Source organism: Spermophilus citellus, assembly GCF_964194105.1.
Source record: "Spermophilus citellus genome assembly, chromosome: 9".
In the NCBI taxonomy this organism is placed as follows: Eukaryota; Metazoa; Chordata; class Mammalia; order Rodentia; family Sciuridae; genus Spermophilus; species Spermophilus citellus.
Genome location: NC_138191.1, coordinates 10571893 through 10592441, shown reverse-complemented (window position 1 = coordinate 10592441; position 20549 = coordinate 10571893). Strand labels below are relative to the sequence as shown.

Genomic DNA, 20549 nt, shown 5'->3' with positions numbered 1-20549 from the left:
TGGTCAAGTGCCCTGAGTTCAATCCCCAGTAACCCCCTCCCCAAAACAAAACAAAACTGGGTGGATCAACTTCCTTCCTCAGGAACATGGCAGACTCATGGACTGGTAATAAAGATACACAAAATTTGAGCAACATTATTTAAAAGTCAGATGTACAACATTCTTTTCAAATCCTCCTGGGTCTTTTAAAAACATGATCACTTAATGGCCCATGAAGTTGGTCTTAATAATTTCTTAAAACTAGATATTCTTAAAAGATAACCACCTCCTTAGACCATAATGTGATTAAGTTAGAAATGTCAAAACACAAGGTAATTTTGGAAGGTGTAAATGTTTGGTAACCTATTGTCAAAAGAGGGACTTAAATTGATAATTGGTAAATATCTCAAACTAATAAAAGAATCACATACCAAATCATACACAATGCATCTTGAACATTATTAGAGGTAAATTTGTAGTTTAAAATGCTTGCTTGTTGGAAAAAACAAGGCTTAAAATTAATAAGTTGAGCATCCACCTAGGATGTTATTAAAACAAAACCGAAAAGAAAGTAGAAGAAAAAATAATAATGAGAAAACAGATGTTAATTAGTGTAAACAACGATAAAATAGAAATTGGAAAAGAAACTCTTTTACCTCTGTGCGGTTACCTACAAAAGGTAAAAATTTATGAACTTAAGTTTAACAATAAGTGAAATTGACCCAAAAAACCCAGAAGATATAAACTATATTATGAGTTAATAAAAGGATAAAATCACAGAAATTTTAGAAAAAAAAAAGATGAAAAATACTGTTATAAACAACTTTATCACAATATAATTTTTTTGTAATATAAGTAGACATATTTATAGAAAAATATTCCCTACCAATATTTAATCAAGAATTAGAAAACCTGAAAATCCCTTTAAGTATTTAAAGAAATAAAAGACTGTTGTTTAAAACTAGAAATAAATCTCTGGGCCAAGACAATTTTACCAAAATTGTTATGAAACATTCAAGAGTAAACTAATTCCAATATTACACAAACTATTTTAGGTAAAAGAAAAAGAAAAATTATTCTCCATTTTATGAAGCTAGAATTATCTTGATATCAAACTTTGACCAATCCCATTCACAAATAACAGATGTTAAATTCTTAAACAAAATATTTCCAAATCAAATCTAGCAATGTATAAAACAGGCACAAAACAGGTTTTATTTCAGAATGGAAAATTGTTTAAAATTAAAACAGCCCAGTTATATATTTATTCAAATAAACCATTTAAAGAAAAAAAGCCATATGATTATTTCAAAAGCTGTTCAAAAAAAGCTTTTTAAAAATTCAATGTCTACTTTAAGAAGAACCGTTGGAAAATGGAGAATAAAAGATTCTCTTTAATCTCATAAAGCTGGTATACAGCAATTCTACAGCTAACATCATACTGAATGGTAAGATATTGAAGGATTCTGTTTAAGATTAAGGACAAGATAAGGGTGGATGCTTCATCCACTTCACTTCAATCTTGTATTGAATATTCTAGCCAGCTCAGTATGGCAAGAGAAAGAATATATATATATATATATATATATATATATATATATATATATATATATGAATTGAGAAGGAAAAAAATAAAACTGACATTCTATAAAGATAGTATTCATAGAAAATTCAAAAGAAACTATTGGTAAATTATCAGAATTATTAAGAGTTTAGCAACCCTTTAGCACAAAACTTATACATAAAAATCCATTGCATATTTGTACTTCAACAGATAGCAAATTAAACTTAAAGGAATTATCACTTCTAATAGCTTCAAAATACAAAGTTGCCATTACAAAATCATAATGAAGATCACCAGAAAAGACTGAAATAAATTATTATGTTTCTGAATTTGAAGATAATAGTTTGAAGATTTCAGTGAATCCAAAATTGATCTGTGATTCAATGCACTTCGTCGATCAGAATCCCAAATGGGTTGTTTTTTGATTATTTGTTTGTTGGATTGATGGTGCTAAAATTTAGGTAGAGGTTCTCTGTTTCAGGAATGCCGAAACCTTCTTTAAAAGAAGAGAAACAAAAGGAGAGAATTTGCCTTTCGAATACCATTACTTATTATAAGGCTACATTAAAAGGCTACAGTAATTCAGAAAGTGTGGTATCAGCATAGGAAGATGCCATCACATCACTGAAAGAAAAGAGAGTTCTGGAAAATAATGAATACATATTGCTTATGAAGTGGGGTGGAGAATAGGTTCGATTTTTTTTCTTTCTCTCTCTCCTTTGAGGCTATCCTCACTACTATCTTTCCTTCTCTATGTCCCTCTCACCTTGGTTCTGTTGGATTCATTTTTTTTGATAGCCCTTGTCATATTCAATTGAAATTATTTGTTAGCTGACTTTGTTTGTTTGATGATAGAGCTCACACTCACAATGCTGCATCCCCAGAGCCCAGCCCAATTTTTGCCTATTAGCCTTTTGATAAGTGTGTGTTAAAGGAATCCATGAAAGAGGTCCTTCTATTCCAAAGGAAGAGACCCATACCTCTGCCAGATACCCTCAGAAACACTTGGGCACACAGAAACCAGGACAAAGAACTTAAGTGAGAATCTAGACTCCAAAGATGCCAGGCAGTGAGAAGTAGAGGATGTGGTTTCTTTTTTTAGGAACATTGCAGGCATATGGAGCATATGAAGCACCCAAGGAAAAGACAGAAAAACTGTCATACAGATAAACAGGAAAGGATAAAATCTACAGAGCTCATGAAGTTGCAGAGGCTGAGAGGCTGCTAGGGAAAACAGATATAAAAGGACAGTCCAGGAAAAGATGGATAGATGAACTCAATGTCCTCATGCCATTATCATTAAGAAGGAACATATGTGACTAATCTTGAGTTCGTTTCTAATCCTCCATCTGAGTCTTAGCATAACAGCTCCTTTTCTAGGAAAGACAATAGAATGTTATGTGATTTTTTTTTCATATAACAGCTTCCTTTATTCTTCAAAGTAATAATTCATATACCATTCAAAATAACTATGGTAGAAACGTGAAGAAACAATTTCATAAAGGATTAAAGAGTAGTCTAATATCACACATATAGTTCATGACAGATCTAACTTAGAAAACCACTTATCTTGACCCTAAACCTGAGTCCTTTTTACTGAAAAATCTCAATACTGGAAGAAGAAATTCTTTCTATTTCAGCTGAGGTCCTCATCGATGTAACACCGCTACAAGGAGGTGAATGAAGGCTGGAATTTAGGAAGACATTAAAAAAACAGAAGAGTTCATCTGGTGGAAAGGAAGGGTGGGGCTCAGGAAAGAATGGTGGTTTCTCTGTTTGCTTGCTTGCTTTTTGTGTGTGTCTGAGTGTGAGGAAGTTATGATCCTGATGCTCTATGTTACATTTCTGGAAAAGGTCAGGACAAGTCACCTAGCTAGGCTTATAAAATAAATAAGGTAAAGTCAAAATAGCCTATAGACATCAAAAACTGATGGAACCCTGTGAAGTTAGCCCTAAGACTCAAAAGGCTGAGGTTTTTAGAAAACAAAATGCAGATACTAACATTTGGTTAAAGTATACTATATTCTATCCTCTTTAGACAGGCTACATAATTTAAAGTTAAGTAATTGCTCTGCAAGGAAATAAAATACTCCTATTTTTATGGATGGAGAACTTGAGACTCAGTAGGATAGGCTACCTGTCAGATTCACATATCTATTAATTGGCAAGACCAGATGTGAAAGAGGTCTCTCTGACTACAAATCCCACGTATGCCTATTGAATCAAAATCCTACTGAATGAATATTCAGGCAAGGTGTTCAACTTAGAGGAGGAAAGAATAGCTGTATGAGCAATGCCCAGTTCTCAGCCTTGTTGACTCAAAAGATCCCAGGGATATCAGGAGTGGATGACAGTGCTGGGATTATCAAGTCTGCCCTATTTACTGTATTCCCCCATAACTTACAGCAGATCCTTCCTTTGTTTAAAAAGGAAAATGTGAGAACGTTATATTCTGCATTTTACTTTACAGGCACGAGATCTCAATCAGCCATTGTGCAAGGTGCAGGGAAAGTATGAAACTCGAATGTCAAGAATATCCTTAGAAAACCAGAAAGGGAAAAGGAAGAAAAATCAAAAAAATCACAAGCAGCTCTCCTCCCCTTTGTTTCTACCGACAACCACTTACTTCTTGCGAACTTGGCAAAGGAAGTAAGAGAAATTCTCTTAGGAGCTGGTGCATCTGAACTTGAAAAGATAAAAAGAAGAACTGAGATGGACTCTCTCCAAGAGGCCCATGTGGGAGAAATTGAAAACCTCAAGCCTAGACGTTCGGCATTTCCTGAGTGTCAGAGGAAGCTCAGAGTGGCTGATTCAAGGCTAGAACTTAGACTCTTGTGGCCTCAGAGTCTTCCTGCAGCATCGAAACCCCGGAAACCCTACATCCAGGCACTCTGTCTATTTACTCCCCAAAGAGGAGCAGATCCACTCTCTCTAGGACACCAAGAACCTCCCCTCAAGCATCAGTCCCAGGCACAGGGGTCACCAGAGAGTTTGAGGCTCTACCCTAGGGGCCTCATTAGAAATCTGGGCAATTAATAAAACAAAACTCTTTGCCTTTGGTAACTAATTTGTAGAGATATGTTTTGTTAAAAATCCAGAAGAAACACAGAAAAATGATAAAAAAAAATCATTTTCTATTTTTCTATGTCGAGAATCAGTCCTTTATTTATTGAATCAACAAATGTTAAAGAACATCTTCTCATGTGCCAGGCATGAGTGTTGGGGATACAATCGTGATGAATTCAGCCATGGTGTTTGCTCTCACAGAATGGAGAGGAGAGACACGTACAGAGCTGTCGCCAATCCATTGTATCTTCATGCAAATTTGAAAAGGGGGCCTCTTCTGGATAGATTCAGCCCATGTACATGCTGCTTGCTAAACAGACAATACATTTATGTAAAATGGCTTACCCTTCTATAACCAGATGGAGCTCTGTACCAAGATTTATGGCTTGTCAAGTAGGCTCTGGGCTGAATTTTGTTGACTATGCTCTCCTTGATTAGGTGTCCTTGCGCAGTGCACAGCCTCCTCCACCAGGTATATTTCAAACAAATAATCTCACAAATACTTTATTACAAGTAAAAATGAACACTACAAGGAAAAAGGAAGGGTGGTATGAGAGCATATAACAGAAGAAAAGTTTGTCTATTCGTCTTTAAATATTTTTCTAAGGAATGATGTTTGAGCTGGAATGTTTAAGATAAATGTGGGTCGGCCTGGTATAGTTAGGAAAGAAAATTGGAGGTGGAGAATAAAACATGAGTGAAAGATTTAATGAACTACTGGTAACAACCCATTCCAAAAAGTGGAAGAAAGCCAAATTGTGCACAGAGAATTTGAGGGAGAGATCATGTTAGAAGGTGAAAAGAAATGAGGATGCTCAGGACTTTGTACAACTTCTAGCTTATTGTCAGGCTGATGTGGAGCCAACAAAGCTTTTAAGGAAGTGAATAGCTTGATCAGATGTGCATTTCAAAAGGTCTAATTGAACTGTGGAAAATGAATTGGAGGACAGCAAGTTTGGAAGCAAAAAATCCAATTAAGGGGTTACATTATGTTCCTGGTGGAAACATAATGGGAGCTGGAACTAGGATAGTAGATGCGGAGACAACTTTGGCTTGTTGGAACACAAAACCAATTCGTGATAGGCATCTTAGTGTACCTATCACGTCAAGAGACCTGTCTTTACTAGGCTCATCAGGGACTCAAAAGTCAATCCTCAGAAAATGTTTATCTAAAAGTAAAAAAAGGTGGCTTTTTGCAGAAACCTGAAGGTTTTCTGCACCATGATCTTATTGCAGCTTGACAGAATGCTGACTCCATTCAAGATAATGGAGAATCATCATAGCTTTTCACTTGGTGGGCCAACTAGAGCCCTTGAATAAAGGAGTCACCATATCCCCATGAGAACAGACTCTTGACAATGCCACAAATATATATTATATGTGATATAATGATTTTATATCAATCTTTATAAAAAGGAACTCTGAGTACACTCTACCATTAAGTCAACTGGATCTACTGGTTCATAAGCCTTTAATGGTGGAGATGTACTCAGAGTAACTTTACCATGTAGCTACTGGTTCATAAGCCTCTAATGGTAGAGGTGTTTATACGTATTCTGTATTAACTTCAGAGCCTTCTCTTGTTCTTGGTCTTGGTTGGAACTGGCAATATCAAAGGTTACTCTAGAAATGGGCTGAAGTAGCAGATGTGTGTCTATCTCAAACAATACATTTGGAAATTGGGAAATAAACCCAGGTGTGTTTGGGAATCCCCAGGCCCACTCTAAACTAAAATCAGGTCAAAATTCCATTTTATTTGACCTTTATGATCCTTCATTGTGAGCTGGGTTTGGTATCCAGGCTTAAGTATCCCTAATAATCCCAATGTGTGTGTGTGTGTGTGTGTATCCTTTATAATCAGTCACCTTCATGAATGGATACAGTTTCCTTCAGGGAAGATTATTAAAACATTACAATACTTATAAAACATCTTTACCTCAGTGTCAAGGAAGGCATCCTCAAGGGGATATGGCTATTCAAGGAGGTCTAAGAATATTAACTGCCTTTAGTGTGGGAATTGGGTGAGGGGTCATAATTCTCTATTATGATAACTCGAGTTAGGATTGTGTTTAACATCCTAGAAACTGTTAGAACATATTAGTATTATTATAAATATCTATTTTCCTTCCTGTTTTAGTCTTAAGAATACCATGATCAATTAAAAACCACCAAAGACCTCTGCAAACAAATAATTCTGATTATCACTGCTAGCCATTTCATTAATCACACCTACTCTTGACATCTGAAAGATACATGATGCCATTTGGTTCTTGGTTCACTGGGATCTCATTCTCCCTATTGAAATCAGGGAGCCATTCAATGCAACATCACACATATTCAACCACAATCTATAGGGAACAGTCACTATTAACTTTACCCACTGTTGAGTCCACATTTCAGTTAATCAACTAAGCAAACTATAAGAGCTACTCTAATCTCCTTGAGCAGATACATTGAAATTGGAAGCTCTGGTTAAGTACACACATCAATTCATGCTGCCTATCTGAACATTATGCCCAACAAAGTCAGAATCAATTACTATGCACATGGTCTGGGTTCCTAATGCTATGTATTGGGGATATTTGGGGATCTGATTCTAATTGTGGATTAGGAGGCAATGAGAGAGGGTGGAGCAGACATAACTTCTAGTAATGATGCAACATGAAGGTAACAACTTCCTTTTGCAAAAGAAAAACAAGTGTAAAATTGAATTAGATTATCCTAAGCAACTATTTAAGATACTGGACGTTGACTGCAGGCAAATAACAAACTAAGAAACATTTATGCTCAAAAATTAGCTACAGCTTCAGGTTAGAAGCAAGAGTCTGCAGCCATCTCTTGTGGGAAAGCTCCCATCCTCCTCTTCATCCCCATAGTTCAGTGGGTAGGACCTTTAGTTCTAACTGCTTGGTGTTGGCTGTACAAAAAACCAGCTCTACTCTCCCAGGGGTCAGTCTATATTTGGGGTGGATGTGGACTGAAAACTGGCAGATTTGTTAGCTCAGTGTGACCGACATATTTAGGGATAAATGAGGGGAAAACCGCAGCTCTGCTAACTGATGTATGGTCTTGTTCTGGGCCAGGAGAAAATAAGTCATAAATTTAACTGGAAGATCCTGGAAAATAAGAGAGCCATCGATGGGCTGAAGTCACCCATCCTTGGATGCAAAGAAACGGTGAGTACATGAAGGAGACCTGTAATATGACTGCTAAAGGTGACAGCAAAGTGACACCTGAGAAATGGCTGGGACTTTGAATGCCATGACCTGCCACCTTTGAAAGAGAATGGTTAATTTCAGGCTCCAGGGGTTTGTGCACAATCTCTGCCCAGACCATTGGCTAACTGCTAACCTAGGGGAAAGCCCTGGGAAGCCAGGCTAAAGAATGTCCATGACATCATTATCAACAACAATAATAATCTGAGAACACATAAGCATTCACATACAGCAGTTTCTGCTTTTAAGTTGAAGAAACTAAAAACAACAACAACATTCAAGAATATATAACAAAATCCAGAGTTGCTGCAGAATATTCCAGTTTTTAACCAAATATTTCATGTAAAGAAACAGAAAATTGTGCCCAAAGTACAGGGGAAAAAGCACTCAGTAGAAATCTGGTTCTGAATGGGCCCTTATATTGTATTTAGCAAACCAAGAAGTGAAAATAACATTTTATAAATATGTTCATAGAGTTAAGGAAAACTATGTTCAATGTATGTTTATATAAAACCTTAATTTGTATCCATTACTGTATATAAATTTATATATATTTATATTATGTAAATATATACTTATATATTTGATATATTAACACTATATATATTGTATATATTGATATACTTACATCATATATTAGATATCTTTATATTATATAGTCATATGGATATATAAATATTACTTATTTATATTATGTGCAAATATAATCACTGGATATTTTAATTCTATATTTTTATCTATAGAGTATTAGTTGTATTTGTGGGTAGTATTAATTTATACTTCCTTATGATCTTCTTTTATGTTACTCTTAATATATTTTTATTTCTGTTTCCACTAAGCATACATTTTCCTTCTACTTAACAATCTCCTATTCATGTTTCTCTTAATTCATGTCTGCTGGTGATACATTCTTCTCTCTCTCTCTCTCTCTCTCTCTCTCTCTCTCTCTCTCTCTCTCTCTCTCTCTTTTACACACACACACACACACACACACACACACACACAAAGCCATTCTTATTTTGTTTTCCTTCTTAAAGATCATTTTCTCTGAGCATAGAAAACTCTAGTATGGCAGTTATTTTCTTTAAGCTCTTTGAAGATGTCATTCCATTGATTGCTGTTCTCCATGATTGCTATTAAAAGACAAACTAATGACCTTATTTTTATTCCATGGAAATAATGTATCTTTTTCCTCTATCTTTACTTTTTTAAAATCATTTTTTGCTGTTTTCCTAGAGATGTGTACATGCATTTTGCATGTGGTGTGTGTGTGTGTGTTTGTGTGTGTGTGTGTGTATTTATCTGGCTTGTAATTCAGAGTAATTGTTAAATCTATATCTTGGTTGAAATTCAAAAATTTCAGACTTGTAAATGCATGGCTATAATTTGTTCACACATTACTTCTGAACATGCTAACTCTCCTATCAATCTGGTACTCCAATTACACATATGCTTACATCTTTACACAGGGGTTCTATATGCTTCTGGTGCTCTTTTAGACATATCACATTATGCTTCAATCTGGATAGTTTCCACCCACATGTCCTCTAATTCAGCAAATTTTATTCCAATGGTTTCTAGTGTGTTATTAAAATATTCTATTAAATTCATAAGTTCTAGTTATTATACTTTTTACTTCTGGTGTTAATTTTATTTAATGTTTTAAAATTCTCTGCATTTATTCCAGATATTCCACATCTATTTTCTCAACATAATAATGATTACAGTAGTTTTCTGGTGGTGCATAACAAATACTATGAGATCACGAGCTTAAAGCAACATGTATTCATTATCTCTCCATTTTCTGGGCAGGTGTCTGGGTGTGGCTTGACTGGGTCCTCTGCTCAGATTCTCACAGACCTGTAATAAAATTGTCAGAGGAGCGTGTTCCTTCCTGCAGCTTGGCACCCACTTCCAAACTCACATCGTTGTTGAGAGAATTGAGTTCCCTGTGATTTCAGGACTGAGTTTGTTTCCTTTCTCTTGCCGGCAACCATAATTGCTCTCAGTTACTAGAAGTTGCCCACATTTTTTTTTTTTTTTTTTTTTGCACAAGCCACTTAAGGCTTCTTCTTAAGGCGACTTCTTCAAAGGCAGTGGGGAGGTATCTTGAATCTCTCTTACTACATAAGAATACAACTAACTTCAGTTGCTGAGATGGATTCGTGTAACATAATGTAAGAGGCGTGATGATCCATCTTCTATTGGATAAAGGTAAGTCACAGTTCTGGCCACACTCAAGGGAAGGGAACAATATAGAGCTGTGGGTCATCTTAGGAAGAATCTGCTACAATTATAATCACCTTAGTTGTATCTTATAAATTCATTATGTTTTATGAGTCTATTTCTATTTAAATTTTTTCTTTAAATCATTTCTTGATTTTTAATCCTTTGGTCTTTTCACTTGTCTGCCTAGTGCATAATTATTGCATCTTGAAAACTGTATCAGGAGTCCTTACTGTTTCTGAAAATAGGCAGAAAATCAATAATTTAGATTTTTTAGATCATTTCTAGATCATCTTTGTTATAATTATTAAATCTTGTCACAGTAGTATGAAAGCAACCATGTATAATTTATAAGCGAAGAAATGGGGTTATGTTTCAAAAGAAAGTTTTAGATTTGGAACCAAAATTTTTGAATTTCATAAAATTTTTACATGTCACAAAATGCTATCTTCTTTTGATTTGCTTTTAATCATTTAAAAACATTTAAAAATGTAAAAGCCATTCTACAGTTTTCAGGCTATACAGAGACAGGTGGTGGGCTCATGAGCTGATGGGCTGTAGGTTGCGTCTCCCTGTTCTAAAAAAGAAAAAAAATCATAAAGACAAATTGAGGCCCTAGATTATATTATCTTCCTCAGTGAAGATTTTATTTTACTTCCTGGCAGGTAGTTAGATTAGGGACAAGATCATATTTATCTAACTAGAGACTAAACTAATTTGAAGTGAGTTTCAGTCTCTGTGAGGATTAATTTATTTCTAATTTACCTCTTTGAGTAGGATGTATCCCTAAGCATATGGAGAATGCTAGCTGATCTGCTCAGTTTGTTAGTTCTTTTGACCAAAAACTACAAAGAACAAATGATACTTCCTCAAGGAAAACACAAAGCAATGAATATCAGGCTGACATTTCTGGATATTCCCTCTGGAATCTGGGCCTCTCAACTACTTCCTGCCTTTGTAGACAAATTCACTTCTTGTAAGCAATATAGTACCATTGTAGGAATGGAGGAGAACTAATTCCCTTCTTTGGTTTTATAGTATGAAGAGTAGCAGGATGGAAAGAACTCTGGTAAGGACTTGCTTAATTTCTCATACAGCCTTGGTTTGTTAGTTTGTAAAATGGAGAGACACATATATATCTAGTTCACCAAGTTATTGGGAGATGACATCATGTGACACAAAATCTAGCAAATCCTCCTCCTCCTTCTCACCACCACCACCAAATTATCATAGCATCACTCCCAAAAGAATTTTAAATAGGCACAGATAAGAAAAGTTTCCATCTAAACACTCACGAAGTTAGCAGCAAATATGAAATTAAATCCAGGGAAAAATCATGTCACTGGTCAGTATACTGCCTCAAGTTTATTGTTAGGATAAAATGAATGAGTACATGTATGTACATTCCACAGCTTTGTACCTACCATATAATAATATGGAATATGTATAGCAATTATTGTTTAGAATGACCAGCTGTAGGTACACTGAGACAACAGCAGATGAATGACAGAGTCTACCCAAATGTGCTCATAACTGAGTTAGGAATACAGTAAGATCAATACTAAGAAATGATTAAAAAGCGTGATGACTGAGTCCAACTTTTACATACCTTGAGACTCAGGACAGATTGCAATTTGTTTGAGCTATAGGTAATGAGATAGATTTTGTTTATGGAGGATGACCTGCCAAGGCTGAGGCCCGGAGACAAACTCAGCTCAAGGCTCCAAAATAAATGTAAGGTATTTATTTGGAAATCAAAGCAAAATGAGAAATATCAGTTTAAAAGTATAAAAACTCATACAACAGAATTTAGAGAGGAGAACTGATGAATCTACCCAGAGACTTTAAACTGACTTCCAGTGTCAAAGCACCTGGAGATCAGCCCTTTATGGACCCAGCATCAGGAAATCATGCTTAAACCCACTGGGCAATTGCCACTCCTCTTGTCTCAATATGAAGAGTCCTTCCATAAGACCTTAAGCCCCCTCCCTTGGCACAGGAGCAGTGGGCAAAAAACATTACCTGGGTCCTAACAGGACCATCTTAGAGGGAAGATGAGCCTGTTCACCCCACAGACTGTTTCTAATAGCTTAGCCAATTCCCTTCTCCTAAATGGTGTTCTCAGGGTTGGGAAATGAGCTGCCTTGGTAATGAGGTCTCCTGGCACTCTGCTGTTTGAATTGAGGTTTCTGCCATTGAATCACTTGGGAGTAGTAACTGCTTTTTGGAGAGAGAGACCCAGCGTTTGGAACAGAAGATCCGTACCTTATTAAGAACCCCCAATCAGAGCTACTGCTTTGTGACCCAAAGACAAACTTCTTTCCGCGGGTGGGGCTATGAAAATCTGGAGGAACTGAATGTGACATTTTCTGTCCTTCACGTTCGTCTCAGACACAGGAAGACTAAGATAGACTTCATTTCCTTCCTCTCTTAAACAGTTGTTTTTAGTTGTGACATTTTGGGTGGTGCCTAGAGATTGGCCAGCAAAAAGGGGAATTTTTCTAAAACCATGGCTCTGCTCAGTAAGGCTAGTAAGGAAAAACTATTCCGTAAAACAGCATAGCTCCAAAAAGTGTTCTAAAGCTATGTCAGGACTGAGTTTTAAATAATTTTATGAAGGACACTGACAAAAATTTTGGCAACATTGTATCACCCTAGTAAAAATCGGCATAACCCATTATTTCAAGCAGTCAGATTTCCGGAATGGTAGATGTAACTCAGACATGAGCACAACTCTCTAGAAGACCCCAAAAGCAGGCTCCCTGGTGAGTATCACTTCCTGATGTACCAGGATGGGGAATGTTTACTAAAGCATAAACTCAGTTGTCACAGAGCAGTGGTGATGTATAGAAGGAAAACATGATCTCTCCTGGGGAAGAGTTTGGAAATGTGGTGAATAGTGTAATGTAGAGAAGAGGAACATAAAACACTTGAAAGGCCTTAAATTGGGTCTTATACTAAAAATTGTTCAGTAGTCTAAGCCCCATGAGACCAAGCACCATCTTGGCAGTCTTTCTTTTCTTACAACTAGCACAGTACTTTGTGACTGCGGAACACATTGACACGCTGGAAGAAATGGTTTTGATTAGTAAAATCAAGCCAAATATTGGTTTAAGCAAATAAAAACTACATGGCAAGTTCTGTGTAATTTTTTAAAAATATTTTTGGTGGTTGGGGGGAGTTCTTTGTTTTCAGTCCTAGGGATTGATCAAGGGTACTCTTCCATTAAATTAGATTCCCAGTCCTTCTTATTTTTAATTTGAGACAGGGTCTCACTAACTTCCTGAAGACTGACCTTGAACTTGCAATCTTTCTGCCTCCGTCTCCCAAGTCACTAAGATTACAGGTATGTACCACTGTGCTCACTGCACAGTGGATTTTAAAAATTCAGAAAACAACAGGATAAGATTTATTCTCCGGGGGAAAATAATAAACAGTATATTCATTGAGGATTGCGTCAAGGATCAGCCTTGTGTCACTTTTATTTGAAAGATAGGAAAGGCAATAGAATCGCCAAAGTCAAAGATAGTGTCTGAATGGTGTGATTTCTGTCCATCTGTATATTCCCTGCATTTTCTTCCTCTTATCTTTTACTTCTCACATATATTTCCTAGATCCCAGATTAGTAATCCTTTTCTTTCTAATGCTTGGATTGTAGCACCCTCACTTTGCACCCCTTTATTGACTAGTCTGTTTACTGAATTCTCACATATTGGTGCTGCTGGAGTTTCAGAGATATTGGGAACTTAGAGATGACTGATAGTCTGGCGGTAGAGGGAGTCAGAAATATTCCAGGCCACAAGTAGCTATGAGGTCTTCTAATCACAAGGAATCTTCTAGGGAAGATTAGCCGGTCCTCTATTGAAGAGAGATCATGTTATAAGAATTCTGTGCATGAATTTAAAAGTATACAAATGTAATGGAAACTGTGATTTACCATTAATATACTCTGAATTACAAGATAGCAAGTGATCCGGATATCGCTTTAGGTCCTTCCTATGTATATTAGTTGGATGGGCTATTCTGATCCACGGGAGAAGTAAAATATTGGCTGTTATCCAGAAGGGGATTAGAGACAAAACTGAAAATTGCATTCTTCCTAATCCATAGCTGTGTTACAAAGAAAGTGTGAGCAACAGTATATGAATCCAATCAATGCACTTCAGAGAGGTTTTTAAAAAGTCATGAAAAAAATCCATATGCGAGAGTGGAAGGTAAATGATGAAATTTTAAAAAACCAAGGCTCAAGTAATCAAAGGATTGTTTACAATCTAAGAGTGTAGAATGAATCCCCTAACTCCACTCCTATTCTGCTCCTATTACAAATTTAAACTAGCTCATTTATGAAAAATAAAAAGGAATAACCACTCATAAAATTTATTATTTTATAAGGATTTCCAACATGTAAAGCACCAGGTCAGATTCTTTAAATACATTAACCTATTTAATTCTCTTGGCAACTCAGTGTTTTATTACTATAATCAATTTAGAAATGAGTTTAATATTGTGCTTAAAATTTCGAAGAGCTATTGAAGAAACTTACTCAGGGTTGCTGCATGAATAGATTTTTTTTTTGAAAGATTACAATGACAAGAGTACTTCAGTAGCAAGATACCTGAAGTGAGAAGTGTGAGTTAGGGGACCATCACATTATCAGAGGGTTTGATGATGGTCATCAAAAGTTGGGTGTTGGTAACAGTATAGAGAGAAGGGGACAGAGAGCAGAGTTTCAGGAGGGACTCCCATTGCGGGTCGGAAAAGGGAAGGGAAGTCATTCAGTTGACTCTCAGCCTTCTGAATGGTTAAACCTGGTTAAGGATCGGGGTGAAAGCTGCCCGACTGACTACATTCTCCTATGCTAGGTTCGCTTGGGGTAAGGCAAAATGCAGATGGGCCAATTCATTTCTGTCCCCAACATAGCTTGGAATATGGAGAATTGGAGTAAAACCGTGGGCATGTGGACTTTGTCTGGTTAAATGAATTTATCTTCGCTGTCACACCAGGAAAGTCTGTTTCCTACTTGAAGAGACATCCTCGGGTTCATTCCATTCCCTTTCCCTCTTTTGTTTAGAATTCAAGGAGATAAGTTACATTTCTACAGTGCCTTATGAAATGATTTTTCATGGTCTTAGAGGATATTTGTTGCAGGGTCTCTGGGAAGACTAGCCAGCGGAAATGCTCCCTTTCCTAATCTTCCAGGATCACAGGGGATGTAGGTGCAGGGCTTAGGAAGGTGAAAACCAGGACTAGACTTGGGCTTTCGGAAAGTGATGTCACATTGTGGGGACCTTGCATGGCATGTGGCTGTGAATGCTGCAGTGAATGCTGTTGAAAAGACACAACATTTTTATTCATTAGCTAATTCATTCACAATTCATTAATTTGTCTCTAGACAACTTGTTTCCGTAAGTTGACTATTGTGCACAGTGCGGCAATCAACATGGGCGTACAAATATCTCTTTGATGTTTGGATTGCAACTTGGGTATTTGAAAAGCTGATTAACACCACTAATCACTGGGAATTGCTAACTGAAACCACAATATCGCCTCACAACCATTAGCATGGATAATATTTTTTAAAAACTTCCCAAGACTATTCTCAATAGATAACTAGTGTTGGGAATAATTTGTAGATATTGGAATCCTTTGACACCATTGGTGGGAATGGAAATTGATGCAGCCACTGTGGAACGCAGTAGGGAAATTCCTCAAATACTTAAAAGTAGAACTGTCACATAACCCAGCAATCCAGCTTCTGGATGTGTAGTCAAGAAATTGAAATCAGGGAGCTATTGCTACAAATCCCTTTTTAATTTGATTCAATTTTATTTAATTTATCTACTTTCCCTCTCGCCTCCATCTCTGCCCTTAATCCCAAGGAACTAGGGGAAAGCCCTCTACGGTAACAAAGAAGAAAGTGGACAACGAGGTACACTGAGCAGTTGGCCAGTAGGTGAACACCGATGGCCCCTGGGGTTTGAGGCTTTGCTCGGAGGCTGAACACACTTTAGGCCTGGGCCCAGCCAACTCTCTTTCGAGGTTCACTTACACATCTTTATTTCCTTTTACCTAGCTCTTTCATAGGCTTTTCCCAATGCCAAAGCCAAACTCCTCTTTTGTGACTGAATTTGCCTTTGAAGGCTTCTCCAGCTTTGGGTGGAGACACAGGCTTGTCTTCTTCGTTGTTTTTCTAACCTTGTACCTGCTGACTTTGTCGGGCAACATGATTATCGTGACCATTATTCGGCTGGACCGTCACCTCCACATGCCCATGTACTTCTTCCTGAGCATGCTCTCCATCTCTGAGACCTGCTACACCGTGGCCATCATTCCCCGTATGCTTTCTGGCCTCCTGAATCCTCACCAGACCATAGACATCCAAGGCTGTGCCACCCAGCTCTTCTTCTATCTCACCTTTGGCATCAACAATTGCTTCCTCCTCACGGCCATGGGGTATGACCGATACGTGGCCATCTGCAACCCCCTGAGGTATTCGGTCATCATGGGTAAGAGGGCCTGTGCCCAGTTGTCATCTGGGTCACTGGGGATTGGTCTGGGCATGGCCATTGTCCAGGTGACGTCTGTGTTTGGCCTGCCCTTCTGTGATGGCTTTGTTATTTCCCACTTTTTCTGTGACGTGAGACCCCTCCTGAAGCTGGCCTGTGCAGATACCACTCTCAATGAGATGGTCAACTTGGCTGTCAGTGTCTGTGTCCTTGTCCTACCCATGGGCCTGGTCTTCGTCTCCTACGTCCTCATCATCTCCACCATTCTCAAGATTGCTTCTGCAGAGGGTCGGAAGAAGGCCTTTGCCACCTGTGCCTCCCACCTCACAGTGGTCATCGTCCACTATGGCTGTGCCTCCGTCGTCTACCTCAAGCCCAAGTCCCAGAGTTCCCTGGGGCAGGACAGACTCATCTCAGTGACCTACACCGTCATCACGCCTCTGCTGAACCCTGTGGTGTACAGCCTGAGGAACAAGGAGGTCAAAGATGCTTTGCGAAGAGCCGTGGGGAGAAAGCCCCTCTCTCCTTAATTAGGACAGATTGGGAAGGCTTTTTTTTTGTCTTTTTTTTCTTTTTAGTGTATCATGTATTAATTTTTATTCTATTTCATAAATATCCATACATATGAGATCAAAAAGAGTGAACTAAGTTGAACTGGGTGCTAAAATTTGGGGCTTCCTCTTGGGGTCGTCTTGCTTTTCCACATCCTGCTTTATAGGAATGAGAAAATGACTTGGCATACCTATAAAAAATAGAGTAGGAGGATTTACATACCCATGTCACTCATACCCAGGTGCGCCCATGCACACTTGCACATAGCAACACACATCCTGAGAATAGTTTCAGTTACTTACGCAATTCCAGTTAGTCCGGCAGGGTCCTAAAAAGCTGATGAATAAACGGTTTGCAAACCACCTCAAGAAAGAATTCTTTGTTGTTTTTGCGTGTTGTTAAGGGTGTCAGAGTAACCTGGGCAGTCATCCTAAAAAGTAAATGAGGAAACACACATGCACATACATTGTTGAAGGCTTTCTTCTCTTTTTGCTGCTTGCTAACATTCCATTACAACCTAGGAAGTCTTCAAAGGCTGCAGACACATCTGCCTTATCTGACCTGGGAATAAGGAGTGACAAAACTATACACTACAGATGACATAGATGGCAGTTATTCCTAGTCCTCAGGTGCCCGGATGAGAAAGCTTGTATTAAAAAAAAAAAAAAAAAAAAAAAAAAAAAAAGAGGCCATGCTGAAAATCTTAACATTTTTCTTCCTTTCAACACAGGAATAAAGAGGATAGAGTTCAGAAGAAGCCAAGCAAAGGCAGTGTTCCTTTTGCAGGGTAGAACTAAGCTCTCTGAAACAGTGTTAAAAACACAAGTACTTTAACTACAACGATGGAAAATATTTATTAATGGACAGAAATCTTAACATTGGCTTAAAAAAATTTTACAGGAAGCTCTTAAACCTGATGATTTTTTCAGGAGTCTCTTCTTGAATACTCTGAACTTTAAACTCGAGTTTGAAACAGCGTTTCAAGTCACAGAAGGTGAAAGTGAGATGCACTGGTGCAAGAAAGTATCCTGTGTCTCATCCTTCCTCTCCATTCTGGGCTTTACAGTGCACTGAATGTTTGTAGGCTAGCACAGTGTAAAGCACTCTTCCTGTAGCATCCAGAATCCACCTGATCTTGTAGCATGACCCTGCAGAGGCTACCTATTACTTGTGAAAGTGTTTTCAGATCTTCTGAGAGCTGAGAGTGGGGCAAGTCGATGGAGATGAACCCATCCTTTAACTCAAATGAACATTTCTCTCTGCACAAAAACACTGGCGTGCGAAGTCTGACTGAGGATAAAAGATAATCTTTGCTTTTGTGTCCAGATTTCCAGAAATGATAGAGTAACTTCATTCCTGTGAGGTTAATCAAAACAGAATTCAAAAATTTTGCTTAGTAATTCTGTTTAATCTGGTCAAACCTATTGAGTCTGTCTCCTTCCTGAAGTTGAATTTGGTGGATAATGTGGCATGCCGCCCGGATCACACACACACCCCTCAGGACTGACACATCCCACACATGCCTTATCCCTCCAGGTGATGGGAGAACCATGGATTGAGGGATCTCGGTGAGCCTCTCTTCAGGAAATATCTTTGCAAAGGAGCTCTCTCCTACAAACTCACACTAACCTTTTGGGGTATATTGCCACCAGTGATTTGCCTGGTTCAAACTACTGCATCTCCTGAGACAATTAAGAAGAGCTCTCCCAACTCCAAGGGGTTCTTATCCACAAAATGGTCTGAGGGTTTTGCTGTGCTCACCTGATATCTCAACTTCTCCTCTTTTTGCATCCTGCTTCCTTCACTCCCACAAAGGTATAGCTGCTGAGAGCATAGTCTAGTGAACTTGCTGCATTTAAATCTGTGTCTCAGAGTCTGTTTCCTGGGGTTGCCAACCTGCAACATTTTAGGATCTCATTTCTGAATCAGCCACTGACATAAGGTGAGAGCTCAGATTTTTAACCATTCTATATCCTAGTGAAGGCAGAGGTCAGTGGCTCCTGTATTTGGATATTTATAAAATGATTGCATCATGTTTATTGAGCTATATTTACAGGGACTCAATTTAGTTGTCAGCAGTGCAGTATTATGTTCTTGGAAACTGGTTAAAAATAAAAATCTGAATTTTTCTCAGAATCCACAAGGAGTCATTTTATTTTTGTCTCTCCAAAATTCTTCATGAGAAATTTCATTTTCTTTGCAATCCAGGGCCTCTACTTCCCAGTGAGACCTCTGCTGCTTTGAGGGCTGTGCTGAAAATCAACGACAACGGGAAAGACTAAAAGTGGGCCTATGTCTCTCCAATTTGCAAAAGAGAAGGTTTTGGGTTCTGTAGGGGATGTAACTGAAGTGAAGCTGAAGAGATCCTGGGTGCATGTGTAGAGTTAAGGGTTTTGGGTATGACTATTGTGGAGGTTGAAGAAGCACCAGTGGGGACATGAACTTGGTAAGTAACTGCACAGAGCTAGTCTGATAAACCAAGGCTGGAGAATATCTTCAGTCTCTGAGGTCACACTAGAACCTGGGCTATCAGGTGCCTCTGCCTACCACAACAGGAAGGTTCACCTATAGGTTCAAAGGGAGGCACCTGCTCCCTTCATTTCCCACTTAGTAAGGAGAGGGGAAGGACACAGTTTTTGCTCAAGGCCTCAGTTCTCCAACACACTGACGTGGAGGATCTTTCACCTGGGGGATCTTTCACCTGAATCTCCATCCTGGAGGCAGCTCATAGAATTTATCTTTCATTGTCCACAAGGAGAAGAATGGCTGCCATGATTTTCAGAAAACCAACTCCTAACTGGGAACTCATGATGATGTGTGGCGGCCTCCTGTGAGAGAACAAATGTTGTTCCATGCTTTTTCCTAGACCCATTTGGTAAAAGATCAGAGGTGACAGAGGACAGCGCAAGGGAGAATTTGGGATGAATTCTTCTAGTCATCTGTCTAGCATACTCCTCTGGCATTGCAAGAAAATATTTTATGCATTAAAGTAAGAAGACCTCTTTGCAAATGGCACATTTTGTAAATCCACATAATGTTCAAGTCCTAATTCTGCTTCACATTCTTTTGGAAAAATAATAAGTGTTAACATGAAGAAGAAAATGGGAAGAAAGAGAGGGTAGAAACAGGTCTGAAACAAGAATTTAGATACATGGAAGAGCCCGTGAAAGAAGCAACGGAGGTGGGGAGTGTCAATCTCAGCAGCATATTCTAAATCCTTGCTCATACTTACAATGGTCAAGAGAGAATTTTTTTAAATCTTTTTAAAAATTTTTATTTATTTATTTATTTTTGCATTACAATAAGAGAGAATTTTTTAATCTATATCTTCATGGTTCTTGCTTCTAGAAGAAAAATAAATGAGCAAATGAACAAAGATCCCTAGAAGCCTCATGTTAGCTAGCTTCATAGTTATTTTATGAAATTGTGCTTCTCTTTCAC

The 20549-nt window shown here is 38.0% G+C and overlaps 1 protein-coding gene across 1 annotated transcript; it reads left to right on the top strand.

Moving 5' to 3' along the window:
• Positions 1-9932: 9932 nt before the first annotated feature.
• On the top strand, positions 9933-17086 carry LOC308655798 (olfactory receptor 10J3-like; the record flags this gene model as incomplete). The annotated part of the gene is made up of 2 exons (XM_081306078.1): positions 9933-10038; positions 16124-17086. The coding sequence occupies exon 2, from the start codon at positions 16145-16147 to the stop codon at positions 17084-17086; it is 942 nt and encodes a 313-aa protein (XP_081162204.1). The 5' UTR covers positions 9933-10038; positions 16124-16144.
• Between the last annotated feature and the right edge of the window lie 3463 nt (positions 17087-20549).